The sequence below is a fragment of the Acipenser ruthenus genome, chromosome 3, assembly GCF_902713425.1.
Source record: "Acipenser ruthenus chromosome 3, fAciRut3.2 maternal haplotype, whole genome shotgun sequence".
NCBI lineage: Eukaryota > Metazoa > Chordata > Actinopteri > Acipenseriformes > Acipenseridae > Acipenser > Acipenser ruthenus.
In genome coordinates, this window is record NC_081191.1 from 54,329,833 (window position 1) to 54,354,091 (window position 24,259).

General features: G+C 36.9%; 1 protein-coding gene across 1 annotated transcript in view; it reads right to left on the reverse strand.

The window, feature by feature from the left end:
• Nucleotides 1-505: 505 nt before the first annotated feature.
• tmeff1a (transmembrane protein with EGF-like and two follistatin-like domains 1a) overlaps nucleotides 506-24,259 on the reverse strand; it is a 107,104-nt gene continuing 83,350 nt past the window's right edge. Inside the window, exons 5-10 of the mRNA XM_033992260.3 lie at nucleotides 22,287-22,383; nucleotides 20,723-20,871; nucleotides 9,645-9,710; nucleotides 3,563-3,680; nucleotides 2,455-2,616; nucleotides 506-1,761 (exon numbers count right to left, since the gene is read on the reverse strand). Of these exons, the coding sequence (XP_033848151.1) occupies nucleotides 1,677-1,761; nucleotides 2,455-2,616; nucleotides 3,563-3,680; nucleotides 9,645-9,710; nucleotides 20,723-20,871; nucleotides 22,287-22,383 (677 nt within the window). The 3' untranslated portion in view covers nucleotides 506-1,676. The remainder of the gene's footprint in view (nucleotides 1,762-2,454; nucleotides 2,617-3,562; nucleotides 3,681-9,644; nucleotides 9,711-20,722; nucleotides 20,872-22,286; nucleotides 22,384-24,259) is intronic.

A 24,259-nucleotide genomic window follows, 5' to 3' on the forward strand; every position in this document is an offset into this window, starting at 1 on the left:
ACAGGAGGTGGATTTAAGGAATCCATTTTTTTAAAAATAAAAAATATAAGTTGATGGTATGGATCACACTAGATATCTAGTCATTTGACAATACCTGTAATATGCAGATTTTTTGCTATTTAAATGCCATCCATGATATTATTTCTGTCATCTTCATTATCTTGTTTCAGTCACAATGGACAAGATGGCAGATATGTCAGGCTTTGAAAATGTGCACTTGTTTTTCAGATGACACAGGTGGGCCTGGTGGAGATCACTGGCCCTACAGTAGGACTGGCCAGAGTACGAAGCCTGTTCTAAATTGTTTAATTGAACCACTTAAACCTCTATGCAGACCTTACAGTTTGTAAAACCTGAAGTGGAATGACCCTAAAGGACCATGATTGGCACCCCCTGCCGTACAGTGTTACAGCAGGTGCAAATGCACGAGAGGGAAAATACTGAACTCGAAGATGACTGACACAAACACCAGGTACATAGAAGAAAACAAAACAAAAAAAACATGTTGCTCTTTTCATTTTTATTGTTTGGGACAAAAAAAAGCTTGACTAAGGTCCTACATGCAGATTATTTTATGACATGTCAAACAACCACATTCTACTCACTTTTTTTTTAGTCATGTTTTTTTTTTTTTTTTTTTTTACACAAGTAGAATATTATTTTCAAATAACTACAATTAGATGAAATCAGACAAATTCATCTTCTTTAGTATTGGTAAGTATTTAATAAAAGTTAGGCATTGATAGGTCTGGACTCAAATAAATCTTCAAGTTTCACCAATATCAATACTATAAAATTTGGCTTGATACCGTTATAACATATAAAGCCTACCTCAAGTGTTTAGTAATAAACACGGTACCTCCTTCAGTTTAACAGTGGTAAAAGAAGGCTTTATTACAGGAGACTTATTTTGAATTCAAAGTTTACACAGAACTTAATTACATATCCTTTTTGTGGTCCTTGCATCCACAAGCACTACCAGACATATTTCTGCATTGCTGCTAATTTTACACTTAAGGACTATTCAAATACAGACAGTGTTGGAATTAAAAAGATGGTAGTGCTCAGGTGTAAGTCACAAAACAGTCTGAAACAGATTTTCATTAAATTACAACTACTCCACAGAACACAGTTTCACAAGTCATGCGATATGCAGTGTCTAGAAATAAAAAACATAAAAAGCTAAGTATTTAAAAAAAATTTAAATAACTAATCAAACCGTGTGTTCTTTCTATTGTTTCCATCATAAAGATAAACTGTAAACATTTTCATCTCTCTGGTTCATGCCTCAATCCTAAAAGCTGCATTAGGTGTTGTATGTCGCTTGCACACTGGTGAAGTTGTGAGTGTTTCCAATAAACAGCACATTCCATGGAGTGAAGCAGAAGTCTTTTACATTACCATGCGATACCCGGTATGCAAACCGGTGCTGCCATCTTCAAAACAATGCAAAACAAAAGCGGTGATATATTTTTGTTTACTTTTTTCAAATGGTCAGTAGCTGTTAAAAAAGCTAAAAGTTGTTCACTGCGTAATGCAGACACGAAAATGTCCACAAAGAAAAAATAAGGCCCCTGAAATAAATATCTTCAATCTTAAGAATTAAAAAAAAAAAAAAAAAAAAAAAAAAAAAAAAAGTACTTCACATGGTAAGAAAAGGTATCAAAAACAGCGTGCTACACCATTCTGGAAGATGTGTCTGCAGTAAAATGTCCGAGGTTTTGCTTTTGCCGACGCCCTCTGTTGTTTTTGGGACATTTTCTGTAAATAAAAAAGGAAAACAAATTGGCAAGGTGTGTAGTGTATGTCTAATGCAGTATAATTCACATAATAACATTCTTAACATTTGTGTTACTATACCATCACCTTTTATATTGTATACAATCATTCTGAGTACCACTGCTCAAATAGTTTATTCATTTTATGATATTCATTAAGCCCAGGGGTAGAGAACCTGTTACATGTATAATGAATGGCTTTATTTGGCCCTTCCTGTCCATGTCTTTGTACACTTTATAGAACTACAGTGTGGATATTAAGAGTTTGGGTAACTGAATCATTTTTAGAGTCTCAGTTTTATCTAGTGCATTGCAACGGTGTATCAAGTTTCCTTTAGTATATGTTATTTAATTGCTGGTGAAACAGTAAATAACAAGCAAAGAAACCTCACAGTAAAATAGCTTTATCTGAAACAAGTTAAACACAGGTGCATTTCGATACAATTACTTTTTTTGGGAATCATGAGTCTGCGGTTGCTTTGCTAATGATTGATTAATGGCCTCTGCCCTGTCACATCGCTGTATTATATCCATCTATTTTTCTATTGTAGAAAAAGACATAGCTGAGTTCTTATTTAAAATGACACATGGTTCAATAAATCAAACTCTACCCAGCCCCCATTCCCTGATATATCTATGATAGTTTTGTAGTAGTGTAATGATATAGTATATTTACCTTGTAATGCACATCACAACAGCAACTATAATTGCTATCTGCACTGCTCCTATAATTGCTGCAATGAGGACATAGTGGAGTTTCTGTCCACTTGGAACAACATAGAGAATGTTGAAGTCTTGAGTTTCATCACACTGTGCCCCTTTGTAGCCGGAATCGCACCTTTAACAGACACAAGATAACTAGTAAACAGGCACCTATCAAAAACGATCCATTAGATTACCACTCAATTAATATGGATGGTGTGATATCTTTTCTGAACCCCTGATCAGTATGCATGTATGGCAACTACAATTTTCCTTCTTTGCTAACAGACAGAACTGTAGATAATGTTCTTTTATGCTGTGACCTGGATATCTAATGTCAAAAATAAGATTGTGATAAAGTTGAGCATTTTCGGATCTTGACCTCTGGTGGAACATGGATACAAGTACTTGACAAGTAAGGATATAAAAGCTGTCATTGCAGCATTAAAACTAATAGCTAAAAAAACAATGCTGAGGAAAGGCAGACGTGTTTTGAAATGTAAAATAAACTGATTGGTGAAGTGAAGTGAAGTGAAGTGAAGTGAAGTGGAGTGAAGTGAAGTCCCCGCCCCCCCTCCCCTCCCCTCCCCTCCCCTCCCCAGTATGAGACAAGACAAGGCCTCTGAAAATAATTATACCTGCTAAAATATTTTCAGAAAGATTTAAGATCCCCTTATTGAAATTAGAACATTATCATCTTTAAAATGAAAATCCCATTAATTTGTTTTTATTATTATTTATTCACAAAAGATTTTTGACAAGGATTTAACAATTTCTGTACCTCCATTTGGCTTTGAAAAGGTCCCTCATATTAACTTATTTGAATGGAGCTTACATAATTGTGCCGTGAACAAGAGAAAAAAAACTAAAACAATTACAGTTCAATACAATGCAAATTACCTTTTTAAAAATATCAATTCTCCATTATGGTTTAATTGAGCTGCTGCATATGAAATAATGAGAGGTTTGTACTGTCTTTTTTCTTTTTCTTTTATCCTTTTTTTAATCTGAAGAGGGTTATAAAAGAGTGACATTTTCATTTGTATTCTTAGAATAAAAAAGTACAGCAAATAAGTTCTTACCGACAAGAAGGCTCATCATATTTAAATTCACAGTTTCCGTGTTTGCAGAAACCAATGTAGTTCTCTGAACAGGCTTCAGGGTATCCACCGTAGCCGTCTTCTCCTTGATCACCAGCATCTTCGATAAAAAACCAAGAAGTATGAACAATTAAAAAAAACAAAACACACACATAACATAACATGGAAGCAAGGCAGGCCTCATGTGGGAAGAATGTCAGACATATATAAAATAATTTGCATTTTGATGCACTTTGTCCTATTTTTTCTCCATATATGGAATGACCTAGACCAGTGGGTTCCCGACCTTTTTCAATCTAGGGACAACTTGTCACGCATTTTTTCACAACAGCATTTTGAAACAAATTTGTATATGTATATGTATATGTATATGTATATGTAGAAAGTAAAATATTTTAATAACATACTTCTCTTAATGAGATTCCTGGGCTTGAATCTTAGTTACCAGTTTATCAAGGAATCTTGTCATTTTATGCATTGAAAGTTGCTGATGGCAATTCCTGTTTCTTTTGTTTAAAAAGGTAATTTGTTTCACATTATGAATGCTTTGTAGATAAATTGAATCTTAATTTTGCAGGACTAAGAGTTTTGTTTGACAAAACCTCCTGACAAAATGCACTGCAGCTTGGGTCATCCTCGCATCCAGTAAATGCAAATTCCAGTGCTAGTCCCCGCAACCGTTACCTCGTGAAGAAAATGAATCTATCCATTTCTAACGCAACGTAATGCACTCACTGAATCGCCAGCTTCGCTCGATGTACATATAAAAAACACACCAGAATACGAAGACGAGATGGGTGGGAAGCTATTTGAAAAATAAAATGATTGGAGAGCGTACAGGATGTTACATACCATCGATAGGATTTATAGCATTTTGGTTAAATAGGGGCAGCAGTGTAGAGTAGTGGTTAGGGCTCTGGACTCTTGACCGGAGGGTTGTGGGTTTAATCCCAGGTGGGGGACACTGCTGCTGTACCCTTGAGCAACCCAACTGTATAAATAGGTAATTGTATGTAAAAATAATATCTAAAAAATAATGTAAATTGTATGTAAAAATAACGTGATATCTTGTAACAATTGTAAGTCGCCCTGGATAAGGGTGTCTGCTAAGAAATAAATAATAATAATAATAATAATAATAATAATAATAATAATAATAATAATAATAATAATAATAAATACGATGGTATCAAGAACAGACTGTACACATTATTTCCTATCGTTAAGAGAATTTGCTTTTGGCATATAGTCTTGTGAGATATTAAACCTGGCTGAATAAACCCATATAATAACAGGCTGAAATCGATCAATCACACTATGGTACAGTTCACAAGTCAAGCTACAAATATAGCATCTTTTTGTTTCACATTAACTTCTGTTACTATATGCAGCTAACCTCTCCAAAAACGTATAATATGGAAATAGAGATGCTCCTATATCCCTGGCAACACTGTAGCACATATGTTACATTATTGAAAATGAAAAGTACTAAAACTGTGGTTTTAATGGCTCTTTTTTGTTTGTTTGAATTTAGTCATTTCAACCGAGTTAGGAATGTTCAATGCAGTGCGCTACTTTTATGCGGAGCGAAAAGGTTGGGCATTTACGTGAATGCTAGATGTAGATTATTTTTCTGTAATTTTGACAAGACAAATGTGGCTTTATAATGTTTAACAGTTATTTAGTTATTTATTTCACATAAGAAAGCTGTTGCGGTAAATGGCGGCTTTGAAGGCGATGCTTGGTATTGCATCAAGGCAGCTGTAATATATAAAATAAAACAGATAAGGGGGATGCAGACTACATACATATCTTATAATGATATATAATGTGGTTAACCCTTTAAGGACCAAGCATTTTTTTTAATGGGATGCTCCCCCAGTTTTTTTTTTGGTGGCTGTAGCTGACTTTCTTCCTATAAAATTCAATTATTTTTTACAGTAGCATCTTGGAATTGGTGTCCTTTTTTTCAGAACACTCTGGGGAAAATTATAAAATACTTCAGAAACCATATTTCTCCTTTTTTTCTACACAATATTTAGTTTTTTAAAACATTAAGTATTTTTTTATTATTATGTATTCTGCTTAGAGATACATGTATAAAAACATGTTATTCTATGACCCGAGGGACCTTACAATACTTCATGAAAGTTTTGTTGAAAAATATTGATGTTTTGGCAAATTACAAGACAGGCCCAGAATGATACTTCAGTATGATAGTGTTTGCGTACCACTCGGAGTTTACTCACAGACCACAGGTTGGGAAACACTGACCTAGACAAATAACGTGAGAATTACTTTAAAATATATCTCAAAATAATCACCGACTTGGGGTTGAGCAACCCTGCCAACCCCTCGGAGCACTTGAGCTGGAATGACCCATGGGGGTTTGACATGTTTACCTTTCTGTAATACTCAGCTTTGCTGCGTGAGACATGGTGCCAGAGACATGGGCCGAGAAGAAGAATACGGCAGTCAACAGTGGCAATATAGTTTCATCATGAAAAGTGTGATTGTTTAATTTAGTGACATTACTTTGTCACAATACCTGAGAGGTTTTATATATGTTTAAATAATTCTTTTTCAAGCCATTAGGTTAGTGAATAGAAGTTATTTTATTTTGGTAGCTGCCTCTGTGAAATGAATACTGAGGGTGCCAAATTGGACCCAACTAGAAAGGTGTTTACGAAGCTGCCATCAGAAGTGTAAGTAATGGACACCATTGCTGGCAGCATCACAGTGAGGTCAAAGAGTGGATTGGCATGTTGGCTGAACTAGCACTTCAACCCCACTGCTTTAGACATCTTCCAACTAGATAATAAATATAGGCTGAACGCTCCATTACAACAGTGTAAACCTAATGCCAAAAACCTATTTATAAAACAGGGGTGTTGCTTTAATGTTTTATGGGTGGTACTTATCAAGACTATTTCCGAGCTAATGGTATTGGCAATACAGGTAATGAGGTATTTTATTAACAGTGCATTCAATCTATAAAAAATAGAAATTTTGCCTACACATGATGGCCATGTGCTTACTATGGAAGTTGTTTCACCTTCAAGGTTAGAATATTGGATTTATTGATGTGAACAAATGTTTTTTTTGTTTTTGTTTAAATTGTATACAAACCGTCATATGCCTATTTTTTAAATATCACATTGAGATACATTATATATATATATATATATATATATATATATATATATATATATATATATATATATATATATATATATATAGTGCCTTGCAAAAGTATTCAGACCCCTGACTAATTCTCTCATATTACTGAATTACAAATGGCACATTGAAATTTCGTTCTGAGTGATATTTTATTTTAAAACACTGAAACTCAAAATCAATTATTGTAAGGTAACATTGGTTTTATGTTGGGGAAATATTTTTAAGAAAAATAAAAAACTGAAATATCTTGCTTGCATAAGTATTCAACCCCCACACATTAATATTTGGTAGAGCCACCTTTCGCTGCAATAACAGCTTTAAGTCTTTTGGGTTAAGTATGTACCAGCTTTGCACACAGTGTCGGAGTGATTTTGGCCCATTCTTCTTTGCAGATTTGCTCCAGGTTGTTCAGGTTGGTTGGACGATGCTTGTGGACCACAATTTTCAAATAGTGCCACAGATTCTCAATGGGATTGAGATCAGGACTTTGACTGGGCCACTGTAGGACATTCACCTTTTTGTTCTTGAGCCACTCCAATGTTGCTTTGGCCTTGTGCTTGGGATCATTGTCCTGCTGAAAGGTGAATTTCCTCCCAAGCTTCAGTTTTTTAGCAGACTGAAGCAGGTTCTCTTGCAGTATTTCCCTGTGTTTTGCTCCATCCATTCTTCCTTCAATTTTAACAAGATGCCCAGTCCCTGCTTATGAGAAGCATCCCCACAGCATGATGCTGCCACCACCATACTTCACTGTAGGGATGGTGTGTCTTGAGGCATGGGCAGTGTTAGGTTTGCGCCACACATAGCGCTTTGAGTTTTGGCCAAAAAGCTCCATCTTGGTCTCATCTGACCACAAAAAATTTTCCCACATCGCAGCTGGGTCACTCTCATGCTTTCTGGCAAACTCCAGATGTGCTTTCAGGTGGTACTTTTTGAGTAACGGCTTCTTTCTTGCCACCCTCCCATACAGGTCAGTGTTATGCAGAGCTCTTAATATGGTTGACTGGTGCATATAAGTACAAGGTTGTCCTGGAAGAAAACCTGCTTCCTTCTGCTCTGACAATGTTCCCCAACTCTGAGGATTGGTTTTTCCAGCAGGACAATGCTCCATGCCACACAGCCAGGTCAATCAAGGTATGGATGGAGGACCACCAGATCAAGACCCTGTCAAGGCCGGCCCAATCTCCAGACCTGAACCCCATTGAAAACCTCTGGAATGTGATCAAGAGGAAGATGGATGGTCACAAGCCATCAAACAAAGCAGAGCTGCTTGAACTTTTGCGCCAGGAGTGGCATAAAGTCACCCAACATCAATGTGAAAGACTGGTGGAGAGCATGCCAAGACGCATGAAAGCTGTGCTTGAAAATCAGGGTTATTCCACCAAATATTGATTTCTGAACTTAAAAATGAATATGAACTTATTTTCTTTGCATTATTCGAGGTCTGACAAAACTGCATCTTTTTTGTATTTTGACCAGTTGTAATTTTCTGCAAATAAATGCTCTGAATGACAATATTTGTATTTGGAATTTGGGAGAAATGTTGTCAGTAGTTTATAGAATAAAACAAAAATGTTCATTTTACCCAAACACATACCTTTTAATAGTAAAACCGGAGAAACTGATAATTTTGCAGTGGTCTCTTAATTTTTTCCAGAGCTGTATCTCTCTCTCTCTCTCTCTCTCTCTCTCTCTCTCTCTCTCTCTCTCTCTCTCTCTCTCTCTCTCTCTCTCTCTCTCTCTCTCTCTCTCTCTCTCTCTCTCTCTCTCTCTCTCTCTCTCTCTCTCTCTCTCTCTCTCTCTCTCTCTCTCTCTCTCTCTCTCTCTCTCTCTCTACCCACATTACAACACGCCTCAGATATAACGCTCCTACAGCATGTCCCCGAATTCCCTATACTAGTGATTCATGCAATATTTCTACAGTAAATACAGTACCGGTGTTGTTCAAACTGTAAACAACTTACCAGTCTAGCTTCCGTTTCTGTCTCTCCCTTTTGCTATAGTATCTGAACTGAAGAAAAGCTGCGCTGGCACTTTATAACACAGACATCTTATTCAGCATTTGTTTTAGAACTAAAATAAATATTAGGCTTATTACGTGGTTATCTTTCCTAATCTATTAACTTTTTTGTTGCAGCTTTCTCAGGAAGACGAGACGCTTCAGCTCCGCTCCGGCAGATGAACCTGGGGCAAGCCCATTCCCTCTTCCCCTCTCCCGACCTGCTCTCCTTCTTGCACTTGGTTTGCTTGTTTGTCGCTTTGAACTGAACTACTGACCACTGTTTAGTCAGGCTATTTATAGTTTAAAAACTGCTAATTAAAATGATATACAAGTGGGAATGTTTCCTTTTTTTTCTTTTTAAATATAACGTTGATAACATGGCGCTTTATGCATGGTTAATTCACAGAAAGTTTTGCTTCACTATATGTGCACTATAGAGAGGGAATTCATTTATTTTGGATTTTAGTCAGATGTGTGTTATGTGTCCAGCGGCTCCCCCCCCCCCCCCCACCCCCGATTTGGGGGTTGGGGTGTTTGACTTGAAAGGTCTTACCTAAATGCAATTTTGTTGTTGTCTTACTTGTTTAATAGTAGTATTGTTGGTTCAACTGTACAGTTATAATATTGTGTATCGTCCTATCTGTTCAAATTATGCCACTGCCGTAGTACTAGACAATTCAAACACCATACCGTTAACTTTTTAAATATTGACATTTCAATGAAAATTCTTGCTAATGGCATGTATTGATGATATTCAAATCATACAATGACCAAAAAATGAATAAATACATCCTGCAGTTTTGTAATATTTTATTTTAAAGTATTTTGTCAGTTACTATTTAACCCTCTCAAGTGAAAATGTGAAGTTGGAACTCATTCTCTTACCTTTATATTCAGGTCGATACTGAATTCCTTCTTCCTTCTTCCCAGATATTACTTTATCTTCTTTTACTAGAATAGAGCATATAAATAACAAATTAGCAGAACTAATCTACAGTATATTACATGTGAGGTATTTTGTTGGATACATTTTTTTTTACCTCAGATATTAATGTTGGATGCCTCTATTTTAACTACTGGCTTGCAAGCTTTTCCTTACCGAAATAAAATGTATCTGTACTGCACATGGGGCGTCTGGAGTCGCTATTCTGCTATTAAACTTGCAGGCCGCCTCAGGCAGCTTTTTATACAATATACAGAGGAATTCAAAAGGAAAGCAACCTTGTGAAAGGCTTATGTTGTCCTGAAATTGCTTGATCCATATTTGAAAGAAGTACTTGTACAGTAGCTAATAGTATTCTGAATATTGTTGAAAAAAAGTGCATTATATACAGACGTGCTCAAATTTGTTGGTACCCCTCCACAAAAAACGAAGAATCCACAATTTTCTCTGAAATAACTTGAAACTGACAAAAGTAATTGGCATCCACCATTGTTTATTCCATATTTAATAGAAATCAGACTTTGCTTTTGATTTTTTATTCAACATAATATTGTAAATAATAAAACAAATGAAAATGACATGGACAAAAATGATGGGACCGCTAACCTAATATTTTGTTGCACAACCTTTAGAGGCAATCACTGCAATCAAACGTTTTCTGTAGCTCTCAGTGAGACTTCTGCACCTGTTAACAGGTAGTTTGGCCCACGCTTCCTGAGCAAACTGCTCCAGCTGTCTCAGGTTTGATGGGTGCCTTCTCCAGACTGCAAGTTTCTGCTCTTTCTATAGATGTTCGATAGGATTCAGATCAGGACTCGTAGAAGGCCATTTCAGAATAGTCCAATGTTTTGTTCTTATCCATTCATGGGTGCTTTTAGCTGTGTGTTTTGGGTCATTATCCTGTTGGAGGACCCATGACCTGCGACTGAGACAGAGCTTTCTGACACTGGATCTGCACAGATCCAAGGCACCCTGTGCCAGGCGCAGCAAAGCAGCCCCAAAACATAACCAAGCCTCCTCCATGTTTCACTGTAGGTATGGTGTTCTTTTCTTTGAAAGCTTCATTTTTTCGTCTGTGAACATAGAGCTGATGTGACTTGCCAAAAAGCTCCAGTTTTGACTCATCTGACCAAAGGACATTCTCCCAGAAGGATTGTGGCTTGTCAATATGCATTTTAGCAAATTCCAGTCTGGCATTTTTATGTTTTTCTTTCAAAAGTGGAGTCCTCCTGGGTCTTCTTCCATGGAGCCCACTTTCGCTCAAAAAGCGACGAATGGTGCGATCAGAAACTGACGTAACTTCACCTTGGAGTTCAGCTTGTATCTCTTTGGCAGTTATCCTTGGTTCTTTTTCTACCATTCGCACTATCCTTCTGTTCAATCTGGGGTCGATTTTCCTCTTGCGGCCGCGCCCAGGGAGGTTGGCTACAGTTCCATGGACATTAAACTTCTTAATAATATTTGCAACTGTTGTCACAGGAACATCAAGCTGCTTGGAGATGGTCTTGAAGCCTTTACCTTTACCATGCTTGTCTATTATTTTCTTTCTGATCTCCTCAGACAACTCTCTCCTTTGCTTTCTCTGGTCCATGTTCAGTGTGGTGCACACAATGATACCAAACAGCACAGTGACTACTTTTATCCATTTAAATAGGCTGAATGACTGATTACAAGATTGGAGACATGTGTGATACTAATTAAAGAAACTAATTAGTTTGAAATATCACTATAATCTAATTATTTATTATCTTTTCTAAGGGGTACCAACAAATGTGTCCAGGCCATTTTAGAATATCTTTGTAGAATAAGCAATAATTCATCTCTTTTCACATCTTCTTTGCTTTATTCTATGATATACCAAAGGCATGCAAGTATACATGATAAAATAGCTTTTAATTTCATCACTTTTCAGGAGGGATGAAGCATTATTTCAATGAGCTGTAAGGGTACCAACAAATCTGAGCACGTCTGTATATATAATACACAGGAGAGTAAGTAAACAACCCATTAATTTATTGCTTTCACTCACGTTAACTCGAAAGCTACTTGCTTTTACTTACTCTCCTGAGCCTTTCTGAAGTCAAAATACAGTTGTGCTGTACTGATGAGCCCCAAAAAGGGCGAAACATGTGTGCAGCTACTGTATTTTGACTTTTAAAACGCTGTGAATGTAGAAGCCATTAGGCAACTTTCACGCGATTTGATTGGCTCTTGTAATGCTTTATTTGCATATCTCCCTACAACCCATTTGTTTTTGAATTTATTGCTTTCACTCACCTTAACTCGAAAGCTACTTGTTATATATATATATATATATATATATATATATATATATATATATATATATATATATATATATATATATATATATATATACTTTAAATAGCGTCTGCTGTACTGACATCATTTACAGAAAACTACAGAGCTGCTCTTATTGTATTACTTGTATTGTAACACTTGAAATGTATTTGCTTACGATTGTAAGTCGCCCTGGATAAGGGCGTCTGCTAAGAAATAAATAATAATAATAATAATAATAATAATAATAATAATAATAATAATAATAATAATAATAATAATAATAATCAATGAGGGCTTATAAAGTAACCTCTAAAGTAAAATAAACATCAGAAACATAAATTAAACCAAACATAATTAAACTCTAGGGATGAATTACACCTTGGAAACACAATCGTGTTTCAAATCAGTAAAGAACAGTGTGTTCTTTTTGTCCAAGTGGATGGCTACATCTTTCCAGTTGTGGCTTAAAATACATCATTTTTTTTTTGTTTGTTTTTGTACAAACATGTATATTTTTAAAATGATTTTACAGCCAGTGGCCACTTTGCAATGATACTGTGAGGAAAAATAAATAACTGAAGAATTTGTCATGAGGTGCAATGTGTCTCAGTGTAGACAATGGTACCCATATTAAGCAGTGAATTACTGCTATGCGATTCTTTACTTTGTGGGAAAAAAGTCTACAATTTAAAAATGTTTAAATATATTGTGTAGATTATATAAGGATGTAAGTAAATCTAACTAGGATTTTTCAAAGGAGATCCGCTGGAGGATAGTACTACAGCCATAATTTCAACCGTTTTTTCTTGATCTCGTTTTTCCCACCGATTAAGTATTTTCTACAGCTGCAGAAAAAAAGGCCGGAAATCTATCCGCTAGTTAGTTCATTAGTTATTCTGACTCTTTCTTTTTGGTAGAATATATAATGATCTAAGAATCTGTGCCAAATATCAAAGTGGTAGATAACTTAAACTTCCACCAGTATGCTTTCCGCGTGCTTCAGAATGGTCAATAGCATATCTGCCAGTAAAAAGAGTGACAGCACTTCAGATCATAGGTGCAACTACCGTGCCCCCTTAACTTTTTCAGGAACCCTTTATATCCCCCTCAAAATTCTGGATGCCCCATTTTCATGGGGAAGCTGCTGACATGAACCCGTGTCGATTTTTTTTTTTTTTTTTTTATAAACGAGTGACCCACAAAAGCTGGTCAGGTTCGGGTCGGAATGTGAACTTTTTTGCGGTTCGGATAATAAATAAATAAATAAATAAATAAATAAATAAAATTTACCAATTAGAATTACCAAAAACGTTTTATGTCCTTTCAGCGTACTCGTTTGTAACCCTTTTTCAAATAACGTATTAAAGGTAAAGTACCAGTATTTCCTGTACTAAAGCAGGAGGAGATTAGGGAGGAGTCAGCTGACTAAGCTGACTTCTCGGTTTGTATCGCCGCTTGTTTGATACGTCGCAAGATCCTTTTATCACGCCTGCTTGGTGATATTAAAATGCATGTGGACGAAGTAAAACAAACGATAGTGCAGGGTTTATATCATGTAGTGGATAATAGAATTCTTTTGGAATCATATCAAATGAAAATAATGAACATGTGACTGGATTTGTAGCTTGAAAACCTGTTTTACACAAAACTGGTACAGCCACAAAACTGGTACATCTCTGCAAAAGCACAGGTGTAGCTCCCTTTCAACGGGTGGCACGAAAGGAATAGACAGGTATTTTATAGTAAAGTAACTAGAGATAGTTAATATGTTAAGAGTGTTAAAATATATGCAGACCACTAGAGAAAGCTACCACGCTGTATAGCCTAGTGTATAAACTCAATCTGTGGAGAATGGTAGAGATATCTGTGTGTGAATGTGAGAGTCAGTCGACGCAGACAGTAGGTAAAGGACAAACACTTGCGAGTAAGAAGGTGGTGTTGCAGTGGGTTGCGGGTTCAGGTTGGGTCGTGGGTAAGAAGATGGTGTTGCAGTGGGTTGCGGGTTCAGGTTGGGTCGCGGGTAAGAAGATGGTGTTGCAGTGGGTTGCGGGTTCAGGTCGGGTTGTGCGTAAGAAGGTGGTGTTGCATCGGGTTGCGGGTTCAGGTTGGGTCGTGGGTAAGAAGATGGTGTTGCAGTGGGTTGCGGGTTCAGGTCAGGTTGTGCGTAAAAAGACGGTGTTGCATCGGGTTGCGGGTTCAGGTTGGGTCGCAGGTAAGAAGACGGTGTTGCATCGGGTTGCGGGTTCAGGTCGGGTCGTGGGTAAGAAGATGGTGTTGCAGTGGGTTGCGGGTTCAGGTTGGGTCGCAGGTAAGAAGACGGTGTTGCATTGGGTTGCGGGTTCAGGTCGGGTCGTGGGTAAAAAGATTGTGTTGCAGTGGGTTGCGGGTTCAGGTCGGGTTGTGGGTAAGAAGATGGTGTTGCAGTGGGTTGCGGGTTCAGGTCAGGTCATGGGTAAGAAGGTGGTGTTGCATCGGGTTGCGGGTTCAGGTCGGGTCGCGGGTAAGAAGATGGTGTTGCATCGGGTTGCGGGTTCAGGTCGGGTCGTGGGTAAGAAGATGGTGTTGCAGTGGGTTGCGGGTTCAGGTTGGGTCGTGGGTAAGAAGACGGTGTTGCAGTGGGTTGCGGGTTCAGGTCAGGTCGCGGGTAAGAAGACGGTGTTGCATCGGGTTGCGGGTTCAGGTCGGGTTGTGCGTAAGAAGATGGTGTTGCATCGGGTTGCGGGTTCAGGTTGGGTCGCAGGTAAGAAGACGGTGTTGCATCGGGTTGCGGGTTCAGGTTGGGTCGTGGGTAAGAAGACGGTGTTGCAGTGGGTTGCGGGTTCAGGTCAGGTCATGGGTAAGAAGATGGTGTTGCAGTGGGTTGCGGGTTCAGGTCGGGTTGTGCGTAAGAAGATGGTGTTGCATCGGGTTGCGGGTTCAGGTTGGGTCGCAGGTAAGAAGACGGTGTTGCATCGGGTTGCGGGTTCAGGTTGGGTCATGGGTAAGAAGACGGTGTTGCAGTGGGTTGCGGGTTCAGGTCAGGTCGCGGGTAAGAAGACGGTGTTGCATCGGGTTGCGGGTTCGGGTTGGGTCCTGTAGTAGTGGGTCGGGGTCGGAAGCGGGTCGTAAAAATCAGACACATGCAGGACTCTGACAGATGCACTGTCACCCACAGAGTCTATGTGAAATGTATATATGTGTACACAGTCTACATATTTTATATATTTTTATTTAGTGGATAAGGTAAAACATTACTTTTTGGTACTTGGTGCATCTAAATAAATAATCATTACTTTAAAAAGATGTCATTTTGATAGGAGCAGCTGTTTTATGATTGTACTTTTAATTTTAAATATTGTACAGTACAACCTGAATCTTTTACACATAGACAAATACTGCTTCCTGATGTATTTGTACCCTTTAATTTGATCAAAATAATGTAACTTTATTGTAATTGTTAATGTGGATAGCGATATTGCTTCTGGCTGCCAGCGTAATGAACAGCAATGATCATTTGTATATGAACACACACATTTCTATTGGCAAATGTCAATACATTTCCCAGTATATTATATATGTGACAATTTACATTTACATAAACAAACAATCTGTTAATATTACACTGTTGCACTGTTCTGCAATTGTATAGATATTCTTAACAGTGGAGCCTACATACAAAAATAATAAGAAAAAGAATAATACAAAAATAAAATAATACAATATGTAAAATTTGCATTTTCGTTTTGACTCGTTTTTTTTCGATTGTATTTATATAACATATCATATTTGCTCATTACTTATTTATTTAAAGCTCCTAAGAACCGTAGAACAATCTGCATGAAATGTGATCCACCGGCGTGTATAACGGAGGTTCACTTTAGAATATAGGAGGATATTTTTTAACAGATTAAAAGATGGACAAATTCAGTGGATTTGGCTGTTTCCACCGAAAAATGAAACCCCTTTTAAAAATATTTTCCTTTGAGATACTAGAATTAATTTTGGTGCCAATATCTATGTTAACTTGATTTAAATTAACTTGATTTACCCTAGATAATCAACATTAAGTTATAAATATCCGTCACAACTTTAGGTTTAATTTTTCTGTGGTGAATAGTGTTTACTCAACAGCATTGCAGAGTGGGTCTACTGACTTCACAAGCTCTCTGTATTTGTTTTAAGTCTTTAAATATATTCACTGAGGGCAAATTGGCAATGGATGAAGAAATGTTGTGCCTGATTGCTTAGTTGGTCTTAATGAAGTTTAATATTTGAAAAATAATAAAAATAATCTTTCTCCACAGGATATAAAAAGGTTTATAATCCAGGGCTGGCAATGTACCATGAAACAAGCAATGTGATTGGTCGAGCAAGGTTCCAGCTGTCTGTATATTGGATGGATACGGACAGTTGGAGTCTTGTCACATATTCTAAATCACTGCGCTGCCTAACAGAATTTAAAGTATCGGTAGCCATCTTGTTTATAGTTACATATGTACAGTAACTAGAAAAATGAGTTACCAATTACCAGCAAGAAAATCCCAGAAGTAGTAAGCAGACATGCCGATTTGGATGAACAATTAAATGAACTGGAAGATAGCAAAAAAGAAAAAAATATCACAAAAAAATTGTTGCTGTCTTTATACTCACTCACCCCGACTTTGTCACTTTAAATAATGTCTTTTTAGCGGTTTGTAAATGGTACAGAAAAACACAAAAATACACTTCTGCACATTATCCACCCCTCTCCGACACAGACCTTGAAAAATTACTAAAATCTGAGACGTCATTATTATTATAATTTGCTGAAACAACAGTGTCTTGCAGTCACAGAAAAAAAAAAGAATTCAGTACTGTCTCAACTCCGCCTCCTGGTGGATCTTTTCAATGGCATTGTAAAATCCAATACATCAAAAATAAATACATGCTGATAAGAAAGTAAGTTTACTACATCAACGCACTATGTAAACTTACTTTCTAATCACCCTATATATTTACTTACTTTTGCATGTTTCAATTAAATCAATTACAATTTACTCAGCTTAACTTAGTGTGTAGTTCAAATTTATAAATGGGACTACTTTTGGTGTCCCTTTATTGGCGCAAGGATATTTAATAAAAAAAAAAAATTTTGCCCTAAAAATGACTTTTTTTTTTATCCACTATTTGACCTGGATTATAAATGCAATATGCACCTTCAGGGTGTCGGTATACGTCCAATATACAGACTTCTCAGGGATCTGTATATTCGACGTATACGGACACCCTGTCGGGCCTTATTGCATATGTAATGTTCTATCTGATGTTCTATATATTGAGCTAAAGCATGAGGAAAACAGAATTACATTGTTATATGTTTCAGCACTAAGAACTGTAACAACAGTACTCTTTCATGACAACTAATTAATAAAGTTGTATGCATTTTGAAGAATTTTCTTTTTATTAAAATGGGAATTTGTTATAAATATTTAGTATATAATATACATGTCATCAGTCGTTTCGAGTGGTGTTATCTTTGCCATACTGTAGAGATGTCTTTTTTTACTGTACTTATTCACTGTTGAAAGTTAAGGGCCTTCCTATTTGACACCCAGACACACACAGCAATGACTATCTTTATAAGCATTTAACAACTTGTTTGAACACTTCCTACCTGCAGCTGATCGACTTGAAATTCCAAACACAGATCGTATGGTACTGTAACCCCTTGTTGTGATCTTCATAAACAGCACTTGCTAATTGATTTTTTTAAACCAAAAAAAGTGGTGTTACATTATAAAATCCTAAGTGACATTCTTATCTTATCTTCAGAGTTGATATTACAGAAAATGCTCTCCTAACTTATTTTCCTATCTTAATTTAATTACAGAACGTTCCTAACTTGGTAATTTCCTAAGTTTCTTTCCTAACATTTAGGCCTTGGTGGAACCTTTCACATCTGTCGGTTTGAAAAAGAAAATTGCTAGTTTGCAAGATCTGAACAAACCATGCAAAAAACCAAAAAAAGACCAAATAATGCACATTTATTATTGTTGTTATGCTTTAGATTTTAAGTTTTGTATTGCACAAATATTTCAGTGCAGTGATGTCTTCTTATATACTGCATATTCTATAGTGAACCATAATGATCCATTAGTATATTTTGGGATGTGCATCTTTAACAGTAAGCTATGTGTAACCTCTAGATCTTGTGTTAATATGGGACAGCATGGACTTGCTGGAGTTAGACGTGCTCACAAGTTACTGTCTGTGATTATGATAATTGGTATTTGAAAAGTTACTGAGGAATAAGAAGTATTCTGTGTTGGATTCTGTCGTGTTATAATATTACATAGTGAGACGCTCCATTTAACTATAACCAGCGGCTCATATATGTAATGTAACTCCAAAAATTCAAGTTTGGACTCTTTAATGTCCAAAATTATATTACACACTTTCTTTCACAGGCACGGACATCACAGTACTTTTCTTATTTATTTTTAGCTTTACTTTAGCCTGTGAGATATTTTTGTGTGTTGACATTCCTAACTATTGCTTAATTTATTTTTTCAGTATTTATTTATTGTTGTTAACTAGATTATATTGTAGATTTTTTCTCCGAATGTACTTTCGGTATACACGGAACCAATTATTCTAAGGATCCTTTCGTATAGTTGGTTCTGGAGAGTTATTGAGGACAGACCTTCCCTGGTTTTGCCTCTTTCCATTTTCAGCATTGCCCTTTCTTTTGGTTTCGCTTCAGGTGGATCCCTTTTGACCGCTTAGTTGTCCGAGGATTACCACAAGCTCAAACAGCCATTGCAATGTCGGCCCACGCCTTCTCTTTTGCTTCTAAATAAACGCTTGTGGAAAATTTTTCAAATATGATTTGTAGATTTTCCTTCACACCAGCGATCAAAACCTTGTTCTCTTTCCAAGTAAAATCTAGAGCCCTGCATTTCTTTGCCACAACTGAATCGAGTTTTAGATGCCATAACTTAAAAACATGTATAGTCTGGTGACAGTTACCGGAAGCTCGAGCTGTAACCTGCTCTATTCAGACTCGATCAGTCGTTAACGGATAAGATTGCTGTTAGATAGGATTTTCCACAAAGGGGAATGTAGCTGGGTCTTGATTGAATAATTGATCATCTATAAAGTCACAGCCACATGGTCTAAAAGGGGGAAGAGGAGAGTTCAGTGAAGGCTAATGAACGGGAAGACTTTGGACAGGTGGACATCCTTTAGTGAAGGCCACTGCTCAGCCTAAAGGTACCTGTTGTGTTTTGTTTGAACCTTTTATTTTGGTCAGTGTACCGTATTTATTTGTTCCAGTGCTTTTGTAAATAAATGTGTGCAACACCACTTTCACTGCAGCTTCCAGACTCTAAGTCTAATTTCTGACGCTATCCTTTCACAATAAGGCTTAATTTATTCAGTCAAATTTCATTGGCCTAAACTGAGTTCTGCTGGTTCATTCCCGATTCCAGCTCGGTCTTATCTCCTTCAGAAATTTTTCTGGAGTGAACCACTGCAAAGTCAATAGATCTTGCCCCCGCCTGGGCCTTGACTGTTGCTGCAATGAGTGAACTCATATTATTATTTTGAGCTTTCAAAATATTATTCCATAATGTTTTTTCACTATTGTAAAAATATAATAAAAGCATTGGGTATGTTACCACAAGCTGACATTTAGGTAAAGCCATGGAAACATGAAATAAAAAGTTAAATGTACTTGGTCCCACCCAAGATTCATTTGAAAAACCATGGATCAATTTAATGTGTGTATTTTGTGCTTATTGATGCTCACAATAAAACCTGGAATAACTCGCAATACTTTGTAACAGAAATCTAATTTACACCCTGTTCATGAAATTGCAAAATGGGTAACACAATAATAAAATAAATCTTTAAAATACAAAAAAAACAAATGGCAGGCTTTTCTCTGGAAATGTTTGTTATATTTCCCCATAAATATTTTGTGAAGAGGCTTATTGGCAGATACGCTGATTTGCAGACTTTTCACTGAGTAAAAATAAATAAATCAATACGCTTTTGTGGAGAGGTGGACTGTGTGTTAGAAGTTGGCAAGAATGTGACTGTCTGCCTCTGCCAGGGTTTTTTTCATACCAGCAGTCTCCTGGCTCTTGGCAATTTAGTAGAGTGACATCAACATACTGTTCTTTACAAGGAGCGAGAGGGCCTTACATTTGTGCAGGAAGCTGGAATTTGGTTTTTGAAGGTACCATTTTTTGTGTGTGTTTTAGATAATGAAAAGTTGTGGAGTTAAGAATATTAGATGTTCTGTCCTGGGGAACATATACTGTACTGCTACTGTGAAATTTTAGTTTTGCACATGTTCTGTAAACTGAGCCTGGATCAGTCCCTAATCTACATTTAACTGCAAAAGTAGCCCAAGTGGGTGTTCTTAGTTGCTGGGGCGACAGCAAGTCCTAAGTTTTTTTTTTTTTTTCTTTTTTACATGTGTGTTTCTACAGACAAAGTTAGATGGGGGTTCTGCTTTTATACAGTACTAAAGATGAAATTACTTAGGGTACTGAGGTAAGCTTGTGAGTTGAGCTGGGATGGGAACCCCCATCTCCTGGTTCTTAGTCCTTCATCTATAATAGTTGACTGTTTCATGGAGAAAAATCTTTCTACTCCAGGAAGTTTGTGTGACCAGAAGACTATGCTCTTGATTTATTTTCTGTAAGCAAAAATCAAAGCATTTGAATGAATGAATTCATTTATTATGATTTACCTGGGCATTTTCCTAGATGTTTCACGTCAATCTGTTCCTGCTTCAAGCAGGAAGCCTCTCGGACAAGGCAGGGGTTTTTGTACGAGTCTCCATCTGTTGCGCACACTGGGTTTTCATTGTGTCCGCTGCAGTCAATGTTGCATATACACCTATTGAAGAAAGAAAAACCGCAACAGTTTGGATTACTTTAGATTTTCTTTACTATAAGCTTATAGTTATACCAAGCATGTGGCTTTTAGGATATGTCTCAGGTTACTACTTAAGTGGTATATGTTACTCTGTAGACTTGGGCTGTGTGTATTTAACTACATTTTCAAAAAAAGCTTTAAACCCCAGAAATCTTTTGTGCTACGGTGCATGTTATACCCAAGAAAAAAGAAAGATGCTTATCATACCTTTAATCTTTGTACGAGTACGGTTTTTTATATTAAAGGCTAACTGTTAAAAACGAGTAAACATCATTTTGAAGAGAAAAGTAAAGGAAGAAGTATGTAATGTAGCTGTTAGGTAGTAGGTTTTTTAATTAAGACACAGTCATGGTGTTAGATGGGAGCAGATTTCCTATTTGCTTTATTACACTTTATTAGAACACAGACCTTGACAGTCCAGTATGATTTCAGACCACTACACAATGTCTTTGTGTGCAGTTTTGTGCAAAATGTCACTAAGTAATTTGAGTGAGGTTGTAATCTGAGGCTACATGGAATCTGGAAAAGTACCAGAAGTTTTTTTTTTTTCATCCATCGCTAATTAGCAATATAACAACGTTGTAAAAGCAGACACACAAGCCAAAAACACCACAACAGCTACACTGTTTGCTAGTCCAGAAACTTTATTTTTCCCCAAAAGTAGTGAAAAAAGGAATGTTATGTTTCAGCTCTTGAAGCACAACAGAAAAAAAATAATGAATTTTTGTTATATGGATAACATTTCCAGGATATCTTTATAAAGCTGATTTAACACAAGGAAATGAGAGAGACACCTTAAATAAGCAGACCCACAAATGTTTAGTTCTTAATTCAGATGTTGACTGTAGAAATATATACAGATGCAATGCAAGAGAGGAAAGGTTCTAATCACAAAAAACAAACAAACAAAAAACTAAAACAAGGAAACTAATCTTCATGTCATAATCGCTTGCTATTCGTTTCAGACTTTTATAAAAAAAAAAGCTGCATTTAATTACAGAGGTTTAAAGAGTAAACACTGAATGTTCTTTGAAGAATGGTAGAAGTATAGCTGTTACAGAAAAGAGGGTAAAAACCCATTAAAGCAGTATTAACCGAGCAAAACTAATTCAAGCATGCCTCAAAAAGATCTCCATTTCATGGATAATTTAGTGAAAGCTTTAAAGCTTCCAGCTTTATCTGGATTTAGCAGAAACCCCCAATCCATACCAACGAAGATATTCTAAACTGTACAATACCCAAGAGCAATAGCTGGAGTTTAATATGTTACCATTTCATGCTTTTGTGTGGGTTCAGCAAGGTCCTCACAGAGCTAAAAACAAGAAGAATTATAAGCATTTGATTTTCCTGAAGTTAAAATCAAATAATGAAATTACCAAACATCTTCCGAGTCTTCGTCACACTCGGCTCCATATTTGCAAGTGCCGCACTTTGTGAACTTTCTGTTAACATCTGAGCCTGATCCTTCATACTCTGTAAAACAATAAAGATAACAATGAAAATCATCATAAAAAGTCTACCAAAACCTTTCCATTTTGTATAGAGATCATACTTACACACTTAACAAGGATGGATCATTTATTTAATCAAGGATTTGGTATTTTCCAGCACCTAGAAAGTCCATAACCATTAAAAATGCCTCTTCAAAACCATTTTAGTGTACCAGAATAGTCTCTATAGGCAGGGATAAGCAGTATTGAAAATACATGCAAATTAAATAGATATTTTCATTACATTTGTATTTTTGTAATTTTGTATTGCAGATGCTAATGTAGAAGTATTTTGTATTTTCAAAATACTCAAAAACACATTGCTGCTATGCCATGCTATGCAGATGCAAACAACCTTTCTGCTGTGAGAACACAACATACAGTGCCTATAGAAAGTCTACACCCCCTTTCAAAATGTTCACCTTTTGTTGCCTTATAGCCTGGAATTAAAATGCATTAAAATAGTTTTTTTTTTCATTTATCTACACATCCTACCCCACAACTTCCAAGTGAAAAAAATATATTCTAGAAATGTGTAGAAAATTAATTAAAAATAAAAACTGAAATAGCTTGGTTGGATAAGTGTCCACCCACCTTGTAATAGCAATCCTAAATTAGCTCAGGTGTAAACAATCGCCTTCAAAATCACACACCAAGTTAAGTGGCCTCCACCTGTGTTAAATTGTAGTGATTCACATGATATCAGGATAAATTCAGCAGTTCCTGTAGGTTCCCTCTGCTGGGTAGTGCATTTCAAAGCAAAGACTCAACCATGAGCACCAAGTTGTTGAAAGGCACAGATCAGAGGATGGGTATAAAAAAAATATCAAAGGCCTTGAATATCCTTTGGAGCACGGTCAAGACGATTATTAAGAAGTAGAAGGTGTATGGCACCACCAAGGCCCTGCCTAGATCAGGCCGTCCCTCCAAACTGGATGACCGAGCAAGGAGACTGATCAGAGAGGCTACCAAGAGGCCAATGGCAACTTTGCAAGAGCTACAGGCTTTTATGGCCAAGACTGGTCAAAGTGTGCATGTGACAACAATATCCCAAGCACTCCACAAATCTGGCCCGTATGGTAGTGTGGCAAGAAGGAATCCATTACTCAAGAAAGCCCACCTTGAATCCCGTTTGAAGTATGCAAAAAAACACAGGAGATTCTGTAGCAATGTGGCAAAAAATTTTGTGGTCTGACGAAACTAAAATTGAACTTTTTGGCCTAAATGCAAAGTGTTATGTTTGGCGCAAACCCAACAAAGCGCATCACCCAAAGAACACCATCCCTACTGTGAAGCATGGTGGTGGCAGCATCATGTTATGGGGATGTTTCTCACTGGCAGGGACTGGGGCACTTGTCAGGATAGAAGGGTAAATGAATGGAGCAAAATACAGAGAAGTCCTTGGGGAAAACCTGCTGCCCTCTGCAAGAAAGCTGAAACTGGGACGGAAGTTCACCTTTCAGCATCACAACAACCCAAAGCACACAGCCAAAGCTACACTGGAGTGGCTAAGGAACAAAAAGGTAAATGTCCTTGAGTGGCCCAGTCAGAGCCCCGACCTAAATCCAGTCTAAAATTTGTGGCATGACTTGAAGATTGCTTTCCATCAACGCTAGATGTGCAAAGTTGGTAGAGAACTATCCCAACATACTCACAGCTGCAACTGCTGCTAAAGGTGCTTCCACCAAGTATTAACCCAGGGAGGTGGAGACTCAATAAAAACTTTTTTCCCCTTAACAGTGTGGAGTATCGTGTGTAGATAAGTGGGAAAAAATCCTCATTTAAATGCATGAAACTCTGAGGCACTGACACAACAAAATATGAAAAAGGCACTGTAGTTTGATCTGTTCCCGTATGGT